The following is a 21,531-nucleotide window of genomic DNA, read 5'->3' on the forward strand; positions in this document are numbered from 1 at the left end:
ACTTGTGTGCTTGTGGTCATTGTCTTGCTGAATGACCCACTTTCTTCTAAGATTCAGTTCTCGGACAGATCTTCTGACATTTTCCTTTAGAATTTCCTGCTATAATTCAGAATTCATTGTTCCATCAATGCAGCAAAGCAGCAAAGCAGGCCCAAACCATGATACAACCACCACCATGCTTCACAGATGTAATAAGGTTCTTATGCTGGAATGAAGTGTTTTTCTTTTTCCAAACTTGTCCACATGATCCTTGCAACTCTGCCATTTATACCATGGTTTCTCAGTGTTCTCCTGATGATGGACTCATGAACATTAATATTAACCAATGTGAGAAAGGCGTTTATGTGCTTAAAAGTTACCCTGAGTTCCTTTGCAACCTTGCAGACTATTACAAGTCTTGCTTTGGAGAGATCTTTGTTGGTCGACCACTCCTAGTGAGGGTAATAGTGGTCTTGATTTTCCTCCATTTGTAAACAATCTGTCTGACTGTGGATTTGTGGAGGCCAAACTCTTTAGAGATGGTTTTGTAACCTTTTCTAGCCAGATGAGTAACAACAACGCTACAACAACAAGATCTACTTTGTTCATGCCATGATTCACTTCCACAAACATGATTCATCCTACTGACTGACAACACATCTGAACAAGTCTAATTTCACCTTAAAATGAACTGCTAATCCTAGAGATTCACATACTTTTGCAACACACAGATATATAACACCGGACCATTTTTCTCAATAAATAAGTGACAAACTATAAATTTTCATCTCTTTCAGGACTTGTGTGAAAATTTGATTAACTTTTTTTGTTATATTTATGCACAAATATAAAAATTCTTAAGGGTTCACAAACTTTTAGGGACCACTTTATATGTTTTCAAAAACAACAGAAAAGCTCTCGCTGTTTCCCTGCCTTAAAATTTTTAGTTTAGTCAACTTGAAATTTTAAGTTACTTAATGTTAATTTAGGTGACAACTTGAATATTTTAGTTGACTAAACTAAAAATGTTAAGGCAGTGGGGTAACAAATTATTTTAAGTTGAAACAACTATTTTTTTTTCACAGTGAACATACGTTTAAAAATTGTGATCCAGAATTTTCTCTCATGGCTCATGGCTACTCTCGTTCACCTCTTTCTAGTTAAGTACTTAGTTTCCGCTGTGTATTTTTAGACCTGTGTTTCAGTTCAGTAGTTCTTGTCAAGACTGATTTGGTCTCTTGATTTTTTCTCTTGTACTCGAGTGTTTTGTTTGAAATAAATATACTGTATGCTACATCCTCTCATCAACTCTTCCTTGCCTGGAAACAACTGGTGACAATATCCTCATACACAGAAAACATTAATAGTCTCTTTACAAGTATAATATTTAGCTAAACTCATTTTATGTATTTGCAAATCACCAATATATAAACATAACTTTGTAAATATAAACCAAACACTCATTTAAACAAAATGGGTGCTAAAAGCATTACGTTGAACTAGACGACAGGAATAAAAATAAGGCCCTATAAATACACATATACACTTTGAACTAAGTCATGTCACTGGTTTGTTTTGAAAGCTTTACAATTTTTCCACATAAGTCAACCTATAAATGGCTTAATTACTGTATATTTAATTATAAGTCAAATGTCTCTAAATTAACTGCATTTAGACTTCAGTCAGACACATTTTTAGAGATCCAGAACTCAAGTATTAAATCTCAGTGCGGAACTTGACAGTGGTGTTCTTCATCTTCTGTTTGTAGACCTCATCGAACTGTTCATTCTGTGCCACAGTGAAGTGATTTTTCCAGTCTCCAACTTTACCTTTTGGAAAGAAAAAAAAAATAAATAAAATAAAAGCAAGTGAAAGAACAGATTTTAGAAGAACTACGTTAGATGATTAGGTAGTTTATCAACCTTTCCGCATGAAGGGTGAGATCTTGAAGTCCATGACTGGGATAGTGGAATAGTTGGTCATCTTGTTCTGTTTCATAGCATCAAACTGAACACTTTTCGATATTTTCTCCCTCTCTTCAACAGAAGTGGACAAACCCAAGAAGGAGCACAAACGTTCCACCTCACGTCCTGTGTCCTGAAAAAGTCATGATAAAACATATTTTGACACATTAACACACTGACACACTGATTTTACTCTCAATAAAAATGTTACTTTATGAACTGAACTTACTTCAACCAGATCTTCATAGAACAGGTATAGTGAATTAGAATATGTCTGTTTTTTCTCCCACCATCCACTGACATGATCAAACCAAGGACCAAACACACCTAGGATGAAATGTTTGAAAGTTAATCTTTTTACTTCTCAATGTTCGTGTAGTGATAATAATATATTTATTTTTTCCTCATATAAAACTGTTTTTTTTTTTTAACATTTAACAATGTAATGGCCAGAAGAAAAAAAACTTTATTATTATAGACTTTAACAATTATTTTACTTACTCTTTCCTTCCATAAATTTCTGTAAGAAAGTGTTCCAGTCTCCTGGGTCAGGCTGCACCATGGTCATTTGATTGAAATGAAAATAGGAAACGGCAATGTCTTTTGCATTCCGTGCTACATACACAATCTAAAATGAGCGAAAGTGATTGAAAAAAACAAAAACAATAATAAATATTATAACATTAAAACGGGACATGAAACACACATTAAACAGTGTGTTGTAACGGGTTTGAATCAGTTTGTAAAACTGCTTTGGAAAAAACTGCATTGTATAAAGGGCAATATAAAGATAGATGACTTGACTTGAAAAAATGGTTGTCACACCTAAAATGTAAAACCACACCTAAAATGTAAGAAACAATGAATTTAATTTGTAAAAATGTATTGTAATGTAATAACAGTTTTTACAAACCACTTTAACTGGCAATTTACCTCAACTGCTAACATTTCAAATAAACGGCAATTTAATAAGACACCTTCTATCAAACATGAATTTTTAAAACAATAAATAAACAAATACAATTAAGATCTACAATTAAGAACATCTTACTAAAGTAAGCCACATAATAAAATGATTATATGAAATGAGTTCTACATCATCATTCTGTGATTAATTGAAGATTAATGTCATCACCTACCGCATTACTAAATTAAATAAAGGCCCATACTTTACCCTTGAGTTCTGCTCCCAGAAGGACTTGGGCACAAGCTGAACAGGTAAATGAGTTTTGATGAGGCGAGGAGATGTGGGCAGATTATCAGCCAGCTCTGTCCCTGAAAATCAAAAATTAAATGTGGTTCTAAATTTAAAAATGTTTCATTGTGGTTCAGCCAAGACATGATTTCATGTCACTAAATAGGAGGTATATGAATGCATACATGGAACAGTGAAATATGAGAACATTTTATGCTTAAGTAGATTTGCCTGAGACTAAGAACCTGCAGCTGTGTTTGCATACACGGTCCATTGCCTTGTCTTGACTTTAAAATATTGTGGTTGTTTAAAATGTTGTGGGGAAAGGCAACACTAAACCTGTTAATAAAGTGTAATCATTGTTTTGTTTTTTTTTTAATAAATTTATTAATGCATTTAGTCATTTTGTTGGTGAATTTATAACTAATTATGAGCATTTTTTTAATTTGTGATTTTAATATTAATGTGGGCTGTCAGATGTATTTGATTAGAGTTGGAGCGAAACTCTACAGGACTGTCTCTCCAGGACTGATGTTCGCCACTTCTGGACTATAGCAATTATTACTAGTCCTATTTGACTTAACCGCAGCTTTTGATACAACTGAACACACAATTCTCCTGTCCCGACTGGATTGCTGTGTGGGCATGCAGGGAACCACATCATGCTGTCTGTTGTGCTCGTGTTTGCTTGTCTGGTTGTATGCTCTGTCTTGACAACAAGGAGTAACTCACGGAAATCTGAGCTCACTAAACAGAGCGTCCTCATCTCCTGTTATTATTTCCTCACCGAAGATGGCATTAATAAATGCCCGTTCCTTGGTGAACAACACTATTTTATTAAATGACTTTTACTCATCTCACAACTTTTATGTTTATCACAGAATTCTGGATAAAGGTTGGTGATCTAACTCCTTTCTCAGATTTAGTCCCTGTTGACTGTACATTTTTTACCTCTCCTCGCTTGAGTGGTCGTGGGGGTGGGATAGTAACTATTTTAAAGAACTCTCTCTCTGCATGCTGTCGGCCATCTTCAGCTTCTTCACTTAGACTGGAATGGTCCTGTCTGTTTAAGGGTGATTTACCACCCTCCACACTCTACTAAGGACTTTTTATAGCAATTCACTGAACTTATCAGCAATATCGCCACTAATTATGATCACTTTTTATTGGTGGGTAATTTTAATATCCATGTCTGCTGTCCATCTTACCCCTTATTGCATGACTTTCTTAATCTTATTGATGCTTTTAATCTATCACAGTGGATCAAAGACTGTACTCATATTTAGGGCCATACGCTGGATTCTGCTCTCTGATCATAAGCCTATATTATTCTCACCGACTCTTCCAGAACTTTCTTGGTTCTACTCCCCACAATTTCAACTTGTGCTTTGCTGAATTTTGCTCACAGTTGCATCTGGATCAACCATTTTCTTACTTGGATGCTGATAAACATCATAGCCTCATGAATTCTGTCTGGCTTAAGGCAGTAAATGCAACTGCTCGACTTAAGCCTCACAAGCTCCAACCAAAATCTGAACTGTGACAAAACTCTGACACCCTTCTCTTAAGACAAAACTGCAGAAAAGCAGAACGCAAATGGAAAAAGGACAGGCTGCATATCTCTTTACAAATGTTTAAAGACTCTCTTACGTCTTACCAGACTGCTGCTAAATCTGTGAAAGCTGCATATTTTTCTAATCTAATTGAAACAAATTACTCTAAACCTAAGGTTTTCCTTTCAGTTATTCAATCTGTTGCAAATCCTTCTATTAACACCTTGGCTGTTGCCTCTGATGCTCTCTGTGAAAGCATCTTGAGATAATAGTGACAAAATAACTAAATTAAAACTGAGAGTGTGCCCCACTTTATTTGTGAATGTCTCTCCAATCATGTCGTCTGCCTCTGCTGTTTGGGATACTTTTGAACCTACCAATTTCCAGGCATTGAAGGAGGTGATTGACAAGTTTAAACCTTCATTCTGTTCTAACAATATCATTCATCTGAGATTTTTAAAATTAAGTATAGATTAGAACGGGCCTGGTCTCACAACTGGCTTTGTTCCTGCCAATCTTAAAGTGGCTACAGTCACTCCTCTGCTCAAGAAGCCTTCACTGGGTCCTTCTGTCCTTAAAAAAAAAAAAAAAAAATTGGCCTCTTTCTGTCTTACTTTTCATTTCAAAGATTTTGGAGAAAATTGTGCTGGATCAACTTCAACATTTTCTGACAAGCAATTGTATTTATGAGGTCTGCTTACAGCACTGAGTCTGCCCTTTTGAGAGTGCTAAATGATATTTACCTTTCTACTGATTCCGGTGACTTCGTGGTTCTTATGCTTTTAGATTTATCGGCCACCTTTGACACTGTAGACCACTCCACACTATTATGTAGCTTAGGGTTTCGGGTAGGTCTAAAAGCAAACTGAAATGGTTTCAGTCATACTTGTCTGACAAAAAGTTTTTAGTATAGTTGGGTAATTTTACCTCTTCCTCTGCTCCTCTGACCTGTGGCCTTCCACAAGGCTCTATTTTAGCTCTCTATTCTCTCTCTACATGCTACGTCTGGGCTCTAAACATGGTCCCAGAAATCTGAGATCCACTAGTGAGTGAATAGCCTGCCTTTAGAGATTAGAACAGCGCCTACTCTGTCTGTTTTTAGGTACTTGCTAAAAACCTATTTGTTTTCCTTAGTGTACTTTCCACTGCTGCACCACTGCGGGTATGTTGATTATCCCTTTGGTGCCACTCGCACGTAGTTTGGGAGCGAGGTTTGCACTGCCCAAGCTCATTCGGACAGTCCGACTCAGCTACGCGATTCAGTTTGCCAGGTGACCCCCCAAGTCCTTGAGACTTTGGTGGCAGATTGAGACGCCTATTGACGAAGGATGCAATCGAACCTGTCCCTCCAGCTGAGATGGAGTCGTTGTTTTGCAGCCCTTACTTTATCATGCCCAAAAAAGGTGGTGGCGTTCGACCAATTCAGGATCCGCGAGTCTTTCATGTCTCGATTCTTCCTCGACACAGGCCGTTCCTATGGTTTGCGTTCGATGGTCGGGCATGGCAGTACAAGGTCCTCCCCTCCGGGTTGTCCCTGTCCCCCTGTGTCTTTACAAAGGTCACCCTTGCTCCATTACATGAAGTGGGCATCAGGATCCTCAATCTCGATGACTGGCTCATCATGGCTCACTTGTGAGAACATTTGTGTGATTAAGGGAACGCGTTGCTCCGGCACCTCAGCCAGTTGGGACTTTGGGTCAACTGGGAAAAGAGCAAGCTTTCCAACATGCAGAGAATCTCTTTTCTCGGTATGAAGTATGACAATGCATCTCACCAACGGGCATTCCCAATCAGTGCTGAACTGCCTGAGTTCCTTCAGAGGCAGGAATGTGGTATCTCTGAAACATTTTCAGAGGCTCCTGGGGCATATGGCATCCACAGCTACAGTTATGCTGCTCGGATTGCTTCATTTAAGACCACTTCAGCACTGGTTACACTCCCGAGATGGGCATGGTGTCACGGTACATGGGCAGGCAGCCTCGGGGCTCTGGTCAGGAGCTCAATTGCTTTGGCACATCAACTGCCTCGAGTTGCTGGCAGTGCTACTAGCCTTGCAGCTGTTCCGCCCGCTGTTGCTTGGCGAGCACGTGTTGGTCTGCACGGACAACACTGTGTCCGTTTCGTACATCAACCAGCAGGGTTGTCTACGATCACATCGCATGTCACAACTCAGCCTCGGCTTGAATCGCTGTGCACCGTCCACATTCTGGGGGAGCTCAATCGTGCGGCCAACACGCATCAAGGCAGCTTACTTTCCCTGAACAATGACGACTCCATCCCCAACCGGTCCAGCTGATCTGGAGTCGATTCGGGGAAGCTCAGGGGAACATGTTTGCTTCTGAGTCCTCCCACTGCCTTCTATACTATTCCCTGACCCAGGCCCCCCTTGGCACAGATGCATTAGCACAGAGTTCCCTAACCACCGGGTCGCACCCACTACCGGGCCGTGGAAGAATTTCTACCGGATCATGAGAACGTTCTGGGGAAAATTTGTATAGATATGACACTCTCTGTTATTTATTGTGGGTAATTGATTGTTTTAATTATTCTGGGCAGAGCAGTCTGATGCCAGACCCAGTGTAGGTGTTAGCTTGCCCAGGTCTCCAGTACTGGGCTACATATGGCTTGTTTCCTTCAGGTGATCCCATATGAGTGTTCTTCTACGGTAAGGTTTCTCTCTTGGTAAACCCGACACGGGTCTGGGAAACCACTTTTGGAGGGAAAGTTTACGACTATTTGTCTTAGAGCAGTGGTTTTCAAACCGGTCCTGTGAGCACCCCTGCCCTGCACATTTTGTATGTCTCCCTTATCAGACACACTCAATTTATGTGCAGTTTCTACTAACGAGCTGATAAGTTTAATCAGGTGTGTTAGATGAGGGAGACATACAAAATGTGCAGGGCAGGGGTGCTCGCAGGACCGGTTTGCAAACCACTGTCTTAGAGCATGGTATTTTGCATACGTGATTCAATTGGGTGTTGATGCAAAAACTACTAAAGATTCTTAGAACACTAATATGTTGCATAGGTATCAACATGTAATATACACTCTCATTTAGATCATCAGAAGATGAATTCAAAGAGACCAATCATGGTATTGGTTGAGACTAATTAGTGTTTCTATCATAAGCATGCATAAAACAGTATACAATACAAAAGACAATATACAAGAACAGTAATAATACACACAATGATTTGAGGATATGTGTGTTCATTCACAGAAATGTTTGTCTATGAATTAATTAAAGAAGTCATTTCCTATGACAGTATGTGTCTGTTTTAGAGAGAATTAAGTAGGGGAAGAGTCTCTCTACATACTTTTAGGTTTTAAAAGTTTATCTGGTCTGGCATCCAGTGCGGTGGATTGGGTGAGGGGGTCTGTGATTGTTTTCTAATCTAATGATTGGTCCAAATGCCACATATTAGTGTATATATTATAGAATTATATAAGTGATAAATAATCTGGACAATGAACATAAAATGGGAAGGCTGTGGGGAAAAAAAATGTGAATAAATTCAGCAAACACTTATTATACTGTAGTCTCTAACCTGATGGTATCACTTTAAAAAATGACTCCAGGAATGGCACTCTCATATAGATAGGCTGGGAAGTCTGGCGCTCTGGAGCATCATTACCAAAATACAGAAGGTCCAGAATATATGACATCCAGGTGGTACCTAGAATGAATGAAGAGTAGATTGTAGGCATTATTACATGATGAAAAACCATCTTTAAAAAAACAAAAAAAACAAAAAAAACAATTGCCAATTGAACAAGGGGAACAAATGAAACAAGAACAAAACCAAGGAAAACCAGGTAAAACAAACTAAAATCCTGTAAAACAGAACATAACTGCACCAGCCAATTCAACTCTCTCTCTGTTACTCATTCAGTGGGATGGTGACCCTGGTGTCACTGAAAGCAAACTTGCACAACTTCTGATTTCAGATGAACACATTTACATGTCATCACTGCCGATTCAGCATGTGTGTGAATAGTGAGGGAATTTCAAGTACAGTAGCAATAGCTTGATTATTTCTGGTCCCAAAAATATGTACTAATAGTAAAAATAGACCTCAGGGGAAAAATAACAGATAAATAAATAAAAATATATATATTATATTTATCATACATGGAAAATATATATTATATTAAGTGGTCACGTGAAATGCTGGCAAAATTGTTAAACATGCAGTGTTCTCACCTGCTTTGGGGTAAGTGGCGATTAGAATGTCATCAGGTCTTGCTTGAAAGTTTTTCACCTTTTCCCAGTTGTCAGTGAAGTAGTGGGTCATAGAAATTCCCTCAAAATCAACCAGTTCAGGCCTTTGTAGTTTAACCTGTAGCATTCAAAATTGTAGCATTGTCAATTTATTATTAAGGTTTCACTACACTGAATAATTATCAAAGAGATTGTTTCATAGTTCTGGTGCAACATCATACAATAATAATAATTTAAAAAATCAATAATATTCGAGCAATACCAGCACCAGTTTGTTCTGACCCCTTGCGGCAAACAACAAATGAAAAAATTCTAACTTGCAAACAACAAATGAAAAAAAAAAAAATCATATATCATCCACCAATCACAAAATTCATCAAACAAATAACCCAATAACCAACTTAAAAAAGAATAAATTAAAAAATTAGTCAAAAATTAGTTAAAAAGGTTAGTCATCCCCGTTGTCAGCCACACTGCATTTGGAGGTTTGCCATGCCCACGCCCGGTTGTACGGAGTTAGACGTGCTAAATACCCAGACTCATTGTGTAGTTTAGAGAGCTTCGTTGATTATAACAGAACATGTGAGATCGCGATGAACTAAGATGAGTGACACTTTTATACGTGATAATAAAGTGAGCGAGCTTTGCGCACTTTCTAGGCTATAATCCGTTCAGAATTTGTATGAAACGTTCGTTTTATACGGTGCAATGTTTCGGGATGACATCTGCATATTTATGCTAGATTCGTTCTTCGCCCGGCCCGAGTCCGACCCGAGCCCGTCTTTTTTCCCTCTTTTCCCAAAACAGCTAATACTACTCTTTCAGCTATTAAAATAGTCCGGTTTTGTATGCAATGGCAAAGTGATTATATTTCGTTTTTTATCAAGTTAATTTAAACGTTTTGAAGCATTTTTTTTGTTCGTTAAATATAAGTTTTTGTTTTTTAAAGTAACGACCAAGCGGCCGTTCACGACTTGCCTAAAATAAAATATCTATAGATGTAAAACAGTTCAAGTACAAGTCAATGTTAGTTTAAACGTTAAACCTAGACAAATGTGCGCTATTGGCGCATATCCAATCATTTGTGTGGAAGCTAAAACCGCTTTGCAGAACATGGAGGCGCCAGTGCGAACACTTTTCAGTGGAAACCATTTTAAATATTCCGTCATTTTTGCTGATAAAAGTAAGAATAATACATCATTCGGAACTGTAAAGGGTCTACTTTTATTTGTGTGCACTCACAATATCAACAAAACGTTGCAAATGGTGCTTCTAAAATAAAGAAAACAAACTTGATGCGCTGTCTGTGGTCTCAACAGGAGCGCTTCACAAAAATGAACCGAAACTCAGCCAATACATAACTCACAGACATTATACATATATCTATGGAAAGCTTTAAATTATTACTTAACGAAATGAAGCAAATCGAAAACAAAAACTATTTCATTATGTAATCTTTAAGGATACATTTCTCTCTAAAGAAGAGATGGCGAGTTAGGATCGGCAACTTCATACTTGCGACACTGACTCAGAAAACACTAGTTTATTAATGAATAATTCAAAAATCCCCTTACTATTTCCCCCCGACACATTCATGGTAATAACTTTCGCCGGTGCTTTGTGGCAAGACACTAAACGCCTTCCGAGCTGGTCTCAAAAGTGAAAGCAAAAGTGAAGTCTCGTGTTGTTTCCACCAGCGCGGATTTTTTTTTTCATCGCCATATTTGGTGGATGTCTAAAATATAAACATAAGAAGAAGCCTAAAACAGGCCCGAAGCCCGTCCCGCGTCTGAACTACGACGTGAAAATTGTCCCGAAGCCCGGCCCTAGGGACGTAAAAAAGTCGGGGCCCGTGGGGATCGGGCTGCCATGCAGGCTTCTATCGGGACATATCAACCACTAGCCTAATTTCATTGCCAGTAACGGACGGTAAATTTCAGAAATGAATAGCATGCGATATATGACAAAATAGTCCCACAACTGATCGTTCATTTTTTCTTAACGTGTTTCACTTTTAGTAACAACGAATCAAAACGGATACATGTCACGTGACACGGGAAAACGACACGGAAAATCAGAAAAGCAGCGTGCACATTTGGTTAAAAATGAGAGGCTGTCAACTGACACTTAAAACGGGAAGCTTTGCCAGATTCAAGAGTCAAAAGCTCGTCCACGGTTTAGTAAACGTTGGCAACCTCTGTAAGTTATTCTTGACTGCGCTGTATTGACTGCTTTGGTGCGTTGCAATACGGTAGGGAATTGTTTTGATGCTTATCCGAAATTATTTTTTCTTGCCCCCCCCCTGACTCAAGAGTCAAATGTCGCCCATATATATATATATATGATAAATTCAGATGCAAAACCAGCTAAAAGCCTTCTCGGTCAAAAATGAGATAATGATACTGAGTGAATGCTCTTGACACATATTATATGTCCATCAAATACTTTTACTTCAAACTCGCTAAAATACCAGCCTCAGCCCAATCAGAAGTACCGGTACTTACATAGAAATCTATACAAAGTAGCCAGAAAGATATGCTCATTTTAAAGAAATACGTCAGACGGATTTAGAGGCTTTTGCATCTGAACTCTTCATATATACATATATATCTATCTATATCTATATCTATCTATCTATCTATCTATCTATCTCTATATATGTATATATATATATATATCAGTGGCGATTTCTTTAAGACTGCAAGGGAAGCTCAGCTTCCCCTATAATGTCACAAAATTAATGGTCAAATTATGTACTATTGTATTAACATTTTATTGACTAAAAATGCGTTAGAAAACGTTCATCTCAAAGACGAGTTCGTTCAGAATCAGTTAGATATAGCAGGTCGGCTGACTTGATTTTGTTCTCATACATTCCCGTAGCGTCACAGTGCATTTCCCCGTTGAAGCCCAGCGTCCATTGACTTCAATGCGGCTGCTTTGAACGTTTTTTTTCAGTGCTTTGAAACTAGACGGTCATTGGATAAACGCTGCGATTATGTCCCGCCCACGGACGCTCAGCGTCTCTGGGGGTGAATGAGGAGCAAATGAGGAGTGGGCTGGCCTGGACTCCGAGCTTCTGCGTGATGATTGGAGGGTCTGTCGAAAGATTGCATCTCCTTTTGACTGACAGCGATTTTGTACTATAAGGAATCGCTGAAGCTATTCGCGCTCAGTCCCATCGCGGATTTCTCAAGTTCAGTCGAAATAAAAACTGCTGCAACCTATTTCTTTATATTTGCTTGGCGAAATTGCTTGATTTTCATCATACATTTCACACAATTATACACCACATTCCTTGTTTCACTTTTACAGAGTTTAATATTTTTTTTAGATCGTTCATTCATTCATTCATGTTAATATTTAATGTAGTAATCAATATATATATATATATATATAGATTACTATAGGATGACTATAAATTAATATAGATTAATATAAATATATATATATATATAGTAATCTTGAAAAATTTTAACATAACATAATGAAACCTTATATTTATATTAAAATACTTTATAAATAAATAAATCTCCATAATAACCTTATTTAAATTGCAAAATATTTATACTATATAGTAGCATCTGACTAAAAGAAAAAATACATCATATTTTGCATAATAAAACTTTTTTTTTTTTTTTTTTTTTTTACGATTGTTTGCATTGTGACTTACTTATGACAATAAGGCACATTCTTGTGAATAAATAAATAGACAATTTTATGATGTAGGCCGAAAATGAGCTTCCCCTATTTGACAGACCAGTAGCCGCCACTGATATATATATATATATATATATATATACAGGTGCTGGTCATATAATTAGAATATCTTCAAAAAGTTGATTTATTTCACTAATTCCATTCAAGAAGTGAAACTTGTATAATGTATACATTCATTCCACACAGACTGATATACTTCAAGTGTTTATTTCTTTTAATTTTGATGATTATAACTGACAACTAATGAAAACCCCAAATTAAATATTCAGTATCTCAGAAAATTAGAATATTGTGAAAAGGTTCAGTACTGAAGACACCTGCATGGTGCCACACTCTAATCAGCTAATGAACTCAAAACACCTGCAAAGGTCTTTAAATGGTCTCTCAGTCTAGTTCTGAAGGCTACACAATAATGGGGAAGACTGCTGATTTGACAGTTGTCCAAAAGACGACTATTGACACCTTGCCCAAGGAGGGCAAGACACAAAAGGTCATTGCCAAAGAGCCTGGCTGTTCACAGAGCTCTGTGTCCAAGCACATTAATAGAGAGGCGAAGGGAAGGAAAAGATGTGGTAGAAAAAAGTATACAAGCAATAGGGATAACCACACCCTGGAGAGAACTGTGAAACAAAACCCATTCAAAAAAGTGGGGGAGATTCACAAAGAGTGGACTGCAGCTGGAGTCAGTGCTTCAAGAACCACTACACACAGACGTATGCAAGACATGGGTTTCAGCTGTCACATTCCTTGTGTCAAGCCACTCTTGAACAACAGACAGCATATGAAGCGTCTCGCCTGGGCTAAAGACAAAAAGGATTACTGCATTGCTGCAGTAATTAAGGCAAAAGGAGCCCCAACTAAGTATTGAGTGCTGTACATGCTCATACTTTTCATGTTCATACTTTTCAGTTGGCCAAGATTTCTAAAAATCCTTTCTTTGTATTGGTAGTAATATTCTAATTTTCATTAGTTGTCAGTTATAATCATCAAAATTAAAAGAAATAAACACTTGAAATATATCAGTGTTATATATATATATATATATATATATATATATATATATACATAAAAAAAAATGAAATTTGTGGTTGTGGGATGGTAAATTATCAAATTTTTTGATTGGCTGTTTGCAAGTTTGAATTTTGTCCTTGTTTGTATTTAAAGGAACCTATGTATACCTGTAATTTTTTTTACGCCTGTGTGCCGAAATAAAATTCCATTTTTAATTACATCCTTTGTTTGTTCTGACTTCTTGACAGTGTTGCTGGTATTGTTTAAAATATAACTGAATAATTATCAAGAGAGATTTCAAATGCTACTCACAACAACAATTAATAACATAAAAAAATACACTATTTTTCACTCTTTTCAGATTTGTAGTTCTGTGTCTTTTACAGGTGCACTGTAAAAATACTTTTTCGAAGTTGTAAATAAAAGAAAGAATATTTCTAATACTTATTTACAATAAAATACTTTTTAACTCTTTCAACTTTAAAATTTTGTTTCATTTAATGAGTTATTTGCTGTTTCTTTGTAAATGTTTTTGAACATTGTTGAACAATGTTTTCTAAGTGAAAATGATTTCAAAGTAAATCCTGTACCTTTTTTTTTTCAGAGTAAACAAATCTGGAAAAGCCCTCAGCTTTTGTATAAGGCCCCACCAATGTTTTAGTTTGTGAAACAGCAGGTCATTTCAACATGGCACAAACTACACTGAGAGTGGTGACCTGCACCATACAGTTTTTTTACAGTAAACATGCTGATATCTCAATAATAATTTGCTAATTCTTATTCCCAATCTGTCACACCCAAGGGTCAAACTAACTTCTGATTTATTAATGTTGTTTTATCTAAAATATTTAATATATTTTACTCACTGACGAAAAGTCAGGGATTTCCATTATGGCGATTCCTTGACAAATGTTTTCGTAATCTTTTCCTCCCTTTTTGCACAACTCTTTTGCTCCCTTCAGATGTTTCTTGCAGCTCGTCCTTGTTAAACTACATTTCATAACACCATGCAGTTCTGATATGCTGAAGTCTATAAATGACAGCGTACCTTATCTTTCCTCCCACTTTCGGCTCATCCCTCCTCTCTCTCTCTCTCTCTCTCTCTTTATCTTCTCATGCTTTATTGGCATGACAGTTGTTACAATGTACTGCCAAAGCATAGTGTTTACACTGAATCTAGAACAGATAAAAAAAACAAATAAATAAATAAATACATGTATGTATATATAATTAAATAAAATAGAATAAATCAATTCTATGAATTCTAGAATTCTATCAACAATTTAAAATTTAGTGTGGTGTTTGTGGGCGCATCACTGATATGTTGACTCCACCCTCAATGTATCTTGCTTCTAGTAAGATACAATCTTGTTTGTCAGTCAAATCAATGAAGTTATGGGCAGTGTTTCAAATCTGGGATAAAATGTCTTTCTAATGTCTTGATAGTTGGTTACAGTATGAGCAGATGCCCGCCTCTAAAGTCAGAGTATGATTGCTTGGTCTGTACCTCGTCATTTGTCTTCTTATTCTCTATTTAAGGCCAAATAACATTCAAGTATACTTTGTTTTTCTGTTATTTCATTCTAGAAGGTTAGATAATTTTGTTTTTGTGCTTTTATAATTTGGTTAGGCCGAATTTTGTGAATGAACATTTCAGAGTCCTGATGCTGGATGTTGTTAGTCATGTTAGTTATTTTTGCAGCTTCAGGAACATTTGAAGGGTGCTTTTTTCAGGGTTCACTTAATGGCTTTTAAAGGGCTTTAAAATGGTAAGAGCTGAGATCACTCATTTTAGGTGTTTCCAAAATTTGATGGCTTCTCAATGCGCATTAGTAGAGGATATTGGCCTAATTCTGCCCTGCGTGCGTTGTTCAGTGTGTTCCTCTGTAGTCTTACAGAACTTACAGAACTCAGCATGCAGAACTTCAGTCAGATTTTTGTCCCATTTTTCAGATTCGTAATTTAGGAAATGACCCACACTTCACTGCCATATAATGCAATAGGTTCTATGACTGATTGGAATTTTTTGAGCCAGATTCTAATTGGTATTTGAATTTGGATAGATCTTTTGATGGCCCGCGGTAGGTGTAGTTTGTGGCATATTCAATTTTGGTCATAGCAAGGGTGAAATTGTCTTTTTCCCTGACATCTGGGTCTTTTCTGGAATGTTAGTACTTCAGTTTTGTTAGGATTAATAGTCAGGGCCCTGGTCTGACAGAACTTGTGCAGGATGACTCTCTTCTGTTGGAAACAGCAGAACCAGATCATCTGCAAACAGTCAGAACTTTATGCTGGAGTCATGTAGTGTGAGGCCAGGTGCTGTTGATTGTTCCAGGAGTTTTGCTAATTCATTAATGTAAATATTGAAGACGGTCTGTGATAGTGGGTAGCCCTGCCTCAAACCCCACCCTTGATTGAAGAATTATGTTTGTTTATTTCCAATTTTAATTGTGCATTGATTGTTTGAATACATTGTTTTTTAATACATTGTTTTACCCCCAATACCTGATTCTAGAAGTTTGGACAGCAGACCTTTATGCCAAATTGAATCAAAGGCCTTTTGGAAATTTACAAAGCAAGCAAATATTTTGGTTTGTTTTGGGTAATGTATTTGTCTATTAGGGTGTGTAGGGTGATGATGCGGTCTGTTGTTCTATAATTTTTTTTAAGAATCCAATTTTACTTTTGCTTAGGACATTGTGCTCTGTAAGGAAGTGTACAAGTCTTGTGTTGATGATATTGCAGAACCACTTCCCCAGATTAGGGTAGACCGGGTACAGTTGGTATTGTTTGGGTCTGATTAGTCTCCACCCTTGAATATGGGCGTTATGAATCCTAGATTCCAGGTTTGAGGAAGTTAAACAGTTCTAGTAGGGCCAATCTTAATTTGTGCTCTGTGTTCTTAAGCATTTTGTTGAGAATGCCATCTGGTCCACTTGCTTTTTTTTCAGTTTTTTTTCTATAATGGGGCAGCATTTATAGACATTTTGAACTCCACTGGGGTTAGACAACACGTGTCAGCGCCTACTAATTGTCGAAACCATACTCTAGATTTAGTACTGTCACATGGATTTGATGTTAATGGCTGCAGCAAAGTGATGATATCTCAGATCATTATGGTAACCAGGCAGGAGTAATAAAAAATAGGTGTGCCCTTACTTTCACAGAGAAAGTGTTTTACATTGTTGTGGATCAGACAGCTGCATGCGCTGTGGACTGCCAACTGGTGTGATGCTTGAGACCGACACTTTTCAGTGAACTGACCTGATGGTACCCCTTGAATACAGGCCTCCAAGAACAGCACTCTCAGATAGGCTGGGAAGTCTGGCGCTCTGGAGCATTGTTACCAAAGTACAGAAGGTCAAGTATATAAGAGACCCAGGTAGTACTTAGAAAGTGTTAGAAACATAACTGTAAAAAATTTTTGAAATAAATAAACACTATAAGCTCTGCATGGTATCTGCATTATAATACATGTCTTAAATGTCAATTTATTTTCTTACAAAAGTAAAAAGCTGTGACAGTTATTTTGACAATTTTCATGACTGAAAAAAAAACCAAACAAAAACCTTTCCAGAACACAAAAAGAGCAAAGAGCAGTTTTAAACAGAATTTATTGAAATATAGCAGGGCCAGATTGACTTGGGCATTTAACTTTATCATTTGGACACATATGCACCACTTCTAGTGAAATAGAAATCCAGTCACTGTGAAGTAATGGAAAAAGAGCATTAGAGATGCAATATTATTCCTAAATGGCAGAATAACTAGTTTTAAGAGTAAAATGTAGTGAATTGGTCATCACATGCTGACCCTGCACCCTGAGTTTAGTTCCAACCCTTCTCAAACACACATCTCATGTAGTTTCCAGATAAGTCTGAAGAAACTGATTAGCTGCATCAGGTGTGAGTCTTAGGGTTGAAGAAGATAAACCAGGGTTCCTCAAATCTGACTGGCGAGATCCACTTTCATGCGGAGTTTAGCTCTGATGAACCCTGATCAAGCTCACCTACCTGTGACTTTCTTATGATCTTGAAGACATTGATTAGCATGCCCAGGTGTGTTTGATTAGGGTTAGAGCTAAACTCTGTAGGAAAGTGGATCTTGCAAGCCAGATCCGAGGATCCCTGAGCTAAATTCTACACCACGATACTGCTATATAAACTTGCATCAGACATTTCAACAACTGATTATTACTTACCAAAACAAGTGACCATATTTATATAAATATTTCTGAGAACTGCTTTCATTAATCATTTTATTCCTACATTTGCCCTATATACTACAAATATTAGTCACACAGAACATGCTCACAGAAACTGTACAGCTTGTTTTACCGCCACAGTGTTGAATCTTCTCTCTCTTGCTCTCTGAATCAGTAATTTCCTGTAATTCTTCTTACTAAATTAATAAATACAATATAGCTAAATCTTAAATGGTGGCTTATTTATATCATCAACACACATCATCATATGCCCTAAAACTGCTTCACGTTAAAGCATTAAGCCATTATAGACATGACTTGACCCAACAAAACCCAACTGCCATGTTTTAATGGCACAAGTTTGTTGTGGCAGTGTGAATTCACCTTTCATGCACAACATTTATGGAGGTCAGATGGTGTCGTATGACAGAAATCCTTTACAACAAGTTTGGGTAACACTTTATAATAACGTTCATTAATAAATCATTAACAAACATTATGTAATGCTTAACAGATCATTGGTTAATATATATTCACATATCTTTAAATGTGAAATCATGTGATTGTTACGGTTTACTAATAAATGTATTAAACATTACCTAATAATTAACATTTCCCCAACCCTAAAAAAAAAAAAAAAAAAAAAAAAAAAAAAAAAAGATCAATAGTCTCAACTTTAGATTGTGTACTGCAAAAACATTAACAAATTATTAATAAATGATTTTTAAAGATAAATTCCGGTCATTTGGGACACTTTTTGCAATTAAAATGACTCTTCATAAAGGTACTAATGATTAGTAATTGTTTATAAACATTTAAAATTGATGAACAGTTTCCACTTTAGACTGGGTACTGCAAAAACAAATCATTAACAAGTGATTAATAAATGATTTAAAATGTGACAATAGTACAAATCTTCACAACAAAGACCAAATATATGACCTTTACAGACCGTGATTATGAGTTAATGAATATATTAACATGAATGATTTGTGAAGTGCTTTAAATGACTAATTAAGCAATATTTTCACAACATTTGTAAATGTAAAAATGAGCAATAGCTAATGTGAACTGAAGTTTAATGACATCTGTAAGAATTTAAAAGTACATTAACAAATAAACTTGTAATCATTGTATATAATTTCTGTTCAAATCATTTGTACGTTTTTAAAACACATTGAAAGTGGAATGACATTTGTAAATATTAACTAATGATCCGTAAAGCATTATATAATGTTTGTTAATGATTTATTAATGAAGCTTTTAGTAGATGTAAACCATGTCAAAAATCGTTTGAAGACTTTTTTAAAAATGCATGATCATATGAATTGAAAGTTTGATGACATTTGTAGGCATTTCAATTCACACTAAATAATGATCTGTTAATCATTTCTTAATGTTCAATAAGGTGATTAGTTAACATTAGCAAGCACATGATCTCATATTTGTAGATATGTGAATATATATTACAGTAGGTAATGATTAGTTAAACTTTTTATAATGTTTGTTAATGATATATTAATGAAAGTTATTATATAGTGTTACCCAAGTTTGTTTACATCAGTGTGCTCCTGGAGTACCTCCAACACTGCACATTTTGCATGTCCCCCATATTTGTTTATCTTGGTTAATGTTTATTGTATAATGTTTATATAACTATCGTTGTTCGTTGTTAGATCATGCTAGTTTCTTGCTGTTAAAAAACATTATTTTAATATTATTAAATTAATTAGTGCATGTACAAATTGACAGAAGTCACAATTTACACTTGCTCATTTTTCCTGCTTTTAACACATGGAATTTTAGGACAAAATGTTCACTTGCTACCTAATATATCCCTCCCACTAACAGGTGCTGTGATAAAGAGATAATCAGTGTTATTCACTTCACCTGTCAGTGGTCATAATGTTATGCCTGATCTTTGTATATAATAGTTTAATAGAGCTTTACAGTGTCAAACAGGAAATAGTTTGTCAATAATGCAAAAGGAAAATAACAAACACTCAATTTTTCAATTAAAGTTAGTTCATTGTTGATTCGGTGATGTCATCATCAGCTCTCTTCCAATAGTGCCTGCACAATTAAGTTGACAATATTGCCAGAAATAAACTGTGCCCGTGTAAATAGTTGACAAGGTCTTCGCAGGGGATAATCTCTAGGGCTTGTCTATTTGACATGGTCTCTGCTGACATTCAGGGCTGTTGAGGAAGTCTCTAGGTGCTGATCCGCCATCTGATCTGGATGCGGACTGGATCTGGGTGGCTATGGTGACCATCTGGTCTTGGAATTTAAAATATTAGTATTTATGTATTTTTTGACAGTTCATCTTATAAATTCTTATTAGGTAGCCTACTGGCTGTGTTTCAGCCTTCCTTACCTAGCAAATCTAGGAAATCTTACATCCTGGTTTGTACTTCTGGTGACTCCTGGAAGGTTGCAATTCTAGAAAATGGTGGCACTTGAGACTGAATGATTTCTGGTGGTTCACCACTAAATTCTTTGCCTTAATGTCTTTTGCAGCTAATATGCATCTTTTCTTAGCCAGTTTTTTGAGACACTGCTGACTATTTTTAACAAAGTTAAAGTTACGTAATTGTCTAATGGTCACCCCTTAATTTTATACATTTTAAATGATAAATTATGTATATATATAGATAGGTCCGTATATATTTGGACACAGGCACAATTTTTTAATTTTAGCTGCTGACCAAAACATTTTTTTCAAGTTACAGTTATACAATGAATGTGGGCTTAAAGTGCACAATCTGCACAGAGTACACAGATCTTTAATTTGAGAGTATTCACATCACAATTGGAGGAAATGTTAAGAAATTACAGGAATTACTTTAATATGTACCTCCCTCTTTTTTCAAGGGATCATAAGTAATTGGACAATTCACATGTTCTCACTCCCAACTTCTTGATGCTTGATCAGGACCCTTTGGCGTCACTTCTGGACACTCAGGGTACCCCTTTAGCTTCATTTTTCAACGTGCAGGTTCCTCCATTATTGCATATATGTTCCCCTATACGGGGAGGCTGCAGCCCTGGAGCAAGGCAGATCTACGGCCCAGGCAGTTTTATGCCCCTGTTGTTCCGGATGCGTCCAGTAGGGGGATATACGGCGAAATAACATAATTCAAATCAACGCACGACACTCTCACGTTAATACACGTCCCATTCATAGATGTTGACTTGTTAACTTAAATCGAAACGTCACATTTACATAACAGATAGATCGTGTAATAAAGCACTAATGACACTTAGATATAGATATGATTTTCACTGTTCGTATTCATACATAGCCCACAAAGGACAACAGAATTGCAATTGAATGTAGGCTAATGTTTTTATGAATTGTAAAATTAATACACAGTTGGATCAGATGAACAATGTAATGTGATCAGCTGTAACCTAGTTAATGTAGGTTTTCATATAGAAATATTGTGTGATAAAGTTACATTCAGATAACGTCTCGGTTACATCCGTAACCCTCGTTCCCTGAAGGAGGGAACGGAGACGTTACGTCATAACTGACGTATTTGGGGTCTCCCTTGGGAGGCCAATCACCTCTGAGCCAACTGGAAAAAGCCAATGAAAATTGGCGAGTGGATTTTGCATGCCAAGCCACTCCCCCGTACATACGGGTATATAAGATGGCGGCGTGCATCCACTCATTCAGA

General features: G+C 36.6%; 1 protein-coding gene across 1 annotated transcript; it reads right to left on the minus strand.

Moving 5' to 3' along the window:
* Nucleotides 1–1,525: 1,525 nt before the first annotated feature.
* On the minus strand, nucleotides 1,526–14,658 carry LOC127169214 (cytosolic sulfotransferase 3-like). The gene is made up of 8 exons (XM_051116427.1): nucleotides 14,511–14,658; nucleotides 8,896–9,031; nucleotides 8,240–8,368; nucleotides 3,118–3,218; nucleotides 2,445–2,571; nucleotides 2,173–2,270; nucleotides 1,902–2,076; nucleotides 1,526–1,808 (listed from the first exon to the last, which is right to left on the minus strand). Exons 1-8 carry the CDS (start codon nucleotides 14,643–14,645, stop codon nucleotides 1,696–1,698), a joined length of 1,014 nt encoding a protein of 337 aa, XP_050972384.1. The 5' UTR covers nucleotides 14,646–14,658; the 3' UTR covers nucleotides 1,526–1,695.
* Between the last annotated feature and the right edge of the window lie 6,873 nt (nucleotides 14,659–21,531).

This window comes from Labeo rohita, chromosome 8 (genome assembly GCF_022985175.1).
Source record: "Labeo rohita strain BAU-BD-2019 chromosome 8, IGBB_LRoh.1.0, whole genome shotgun sequence".
NCBI lineage: Eukaryota > Metazoa > Chordata > Actinopteri > Cypriniformes > Cyprinidae > Labeo > Labeo rohita.

Excerpts from the sequence above, each read along its gene's own strand:
- LOC127169214 (XM_051116427.1), bottom strand. The coding sequence starts at position 14,645 with ATGAAATGTAGTTTAACAAGGACGAGCTGCAAGAAACATCTGAAGGGA. Across the intron at positions 2,572-3,117 it reads TCTGGGAGCAGAACTCAAGG|ATTGTGTATGTAGCACGGAA; the intron begins GTAAAGTATGGG and ends CGCTCATTTTAG. Across the intron at positions 2,271-2,444 it reads GAAATTTATGGAAGGAAAGA|GTGTGTTTGGTCCTTGGTTT; the intron begins GTAAGTAAAATA and ends ATTTCATCCTAG.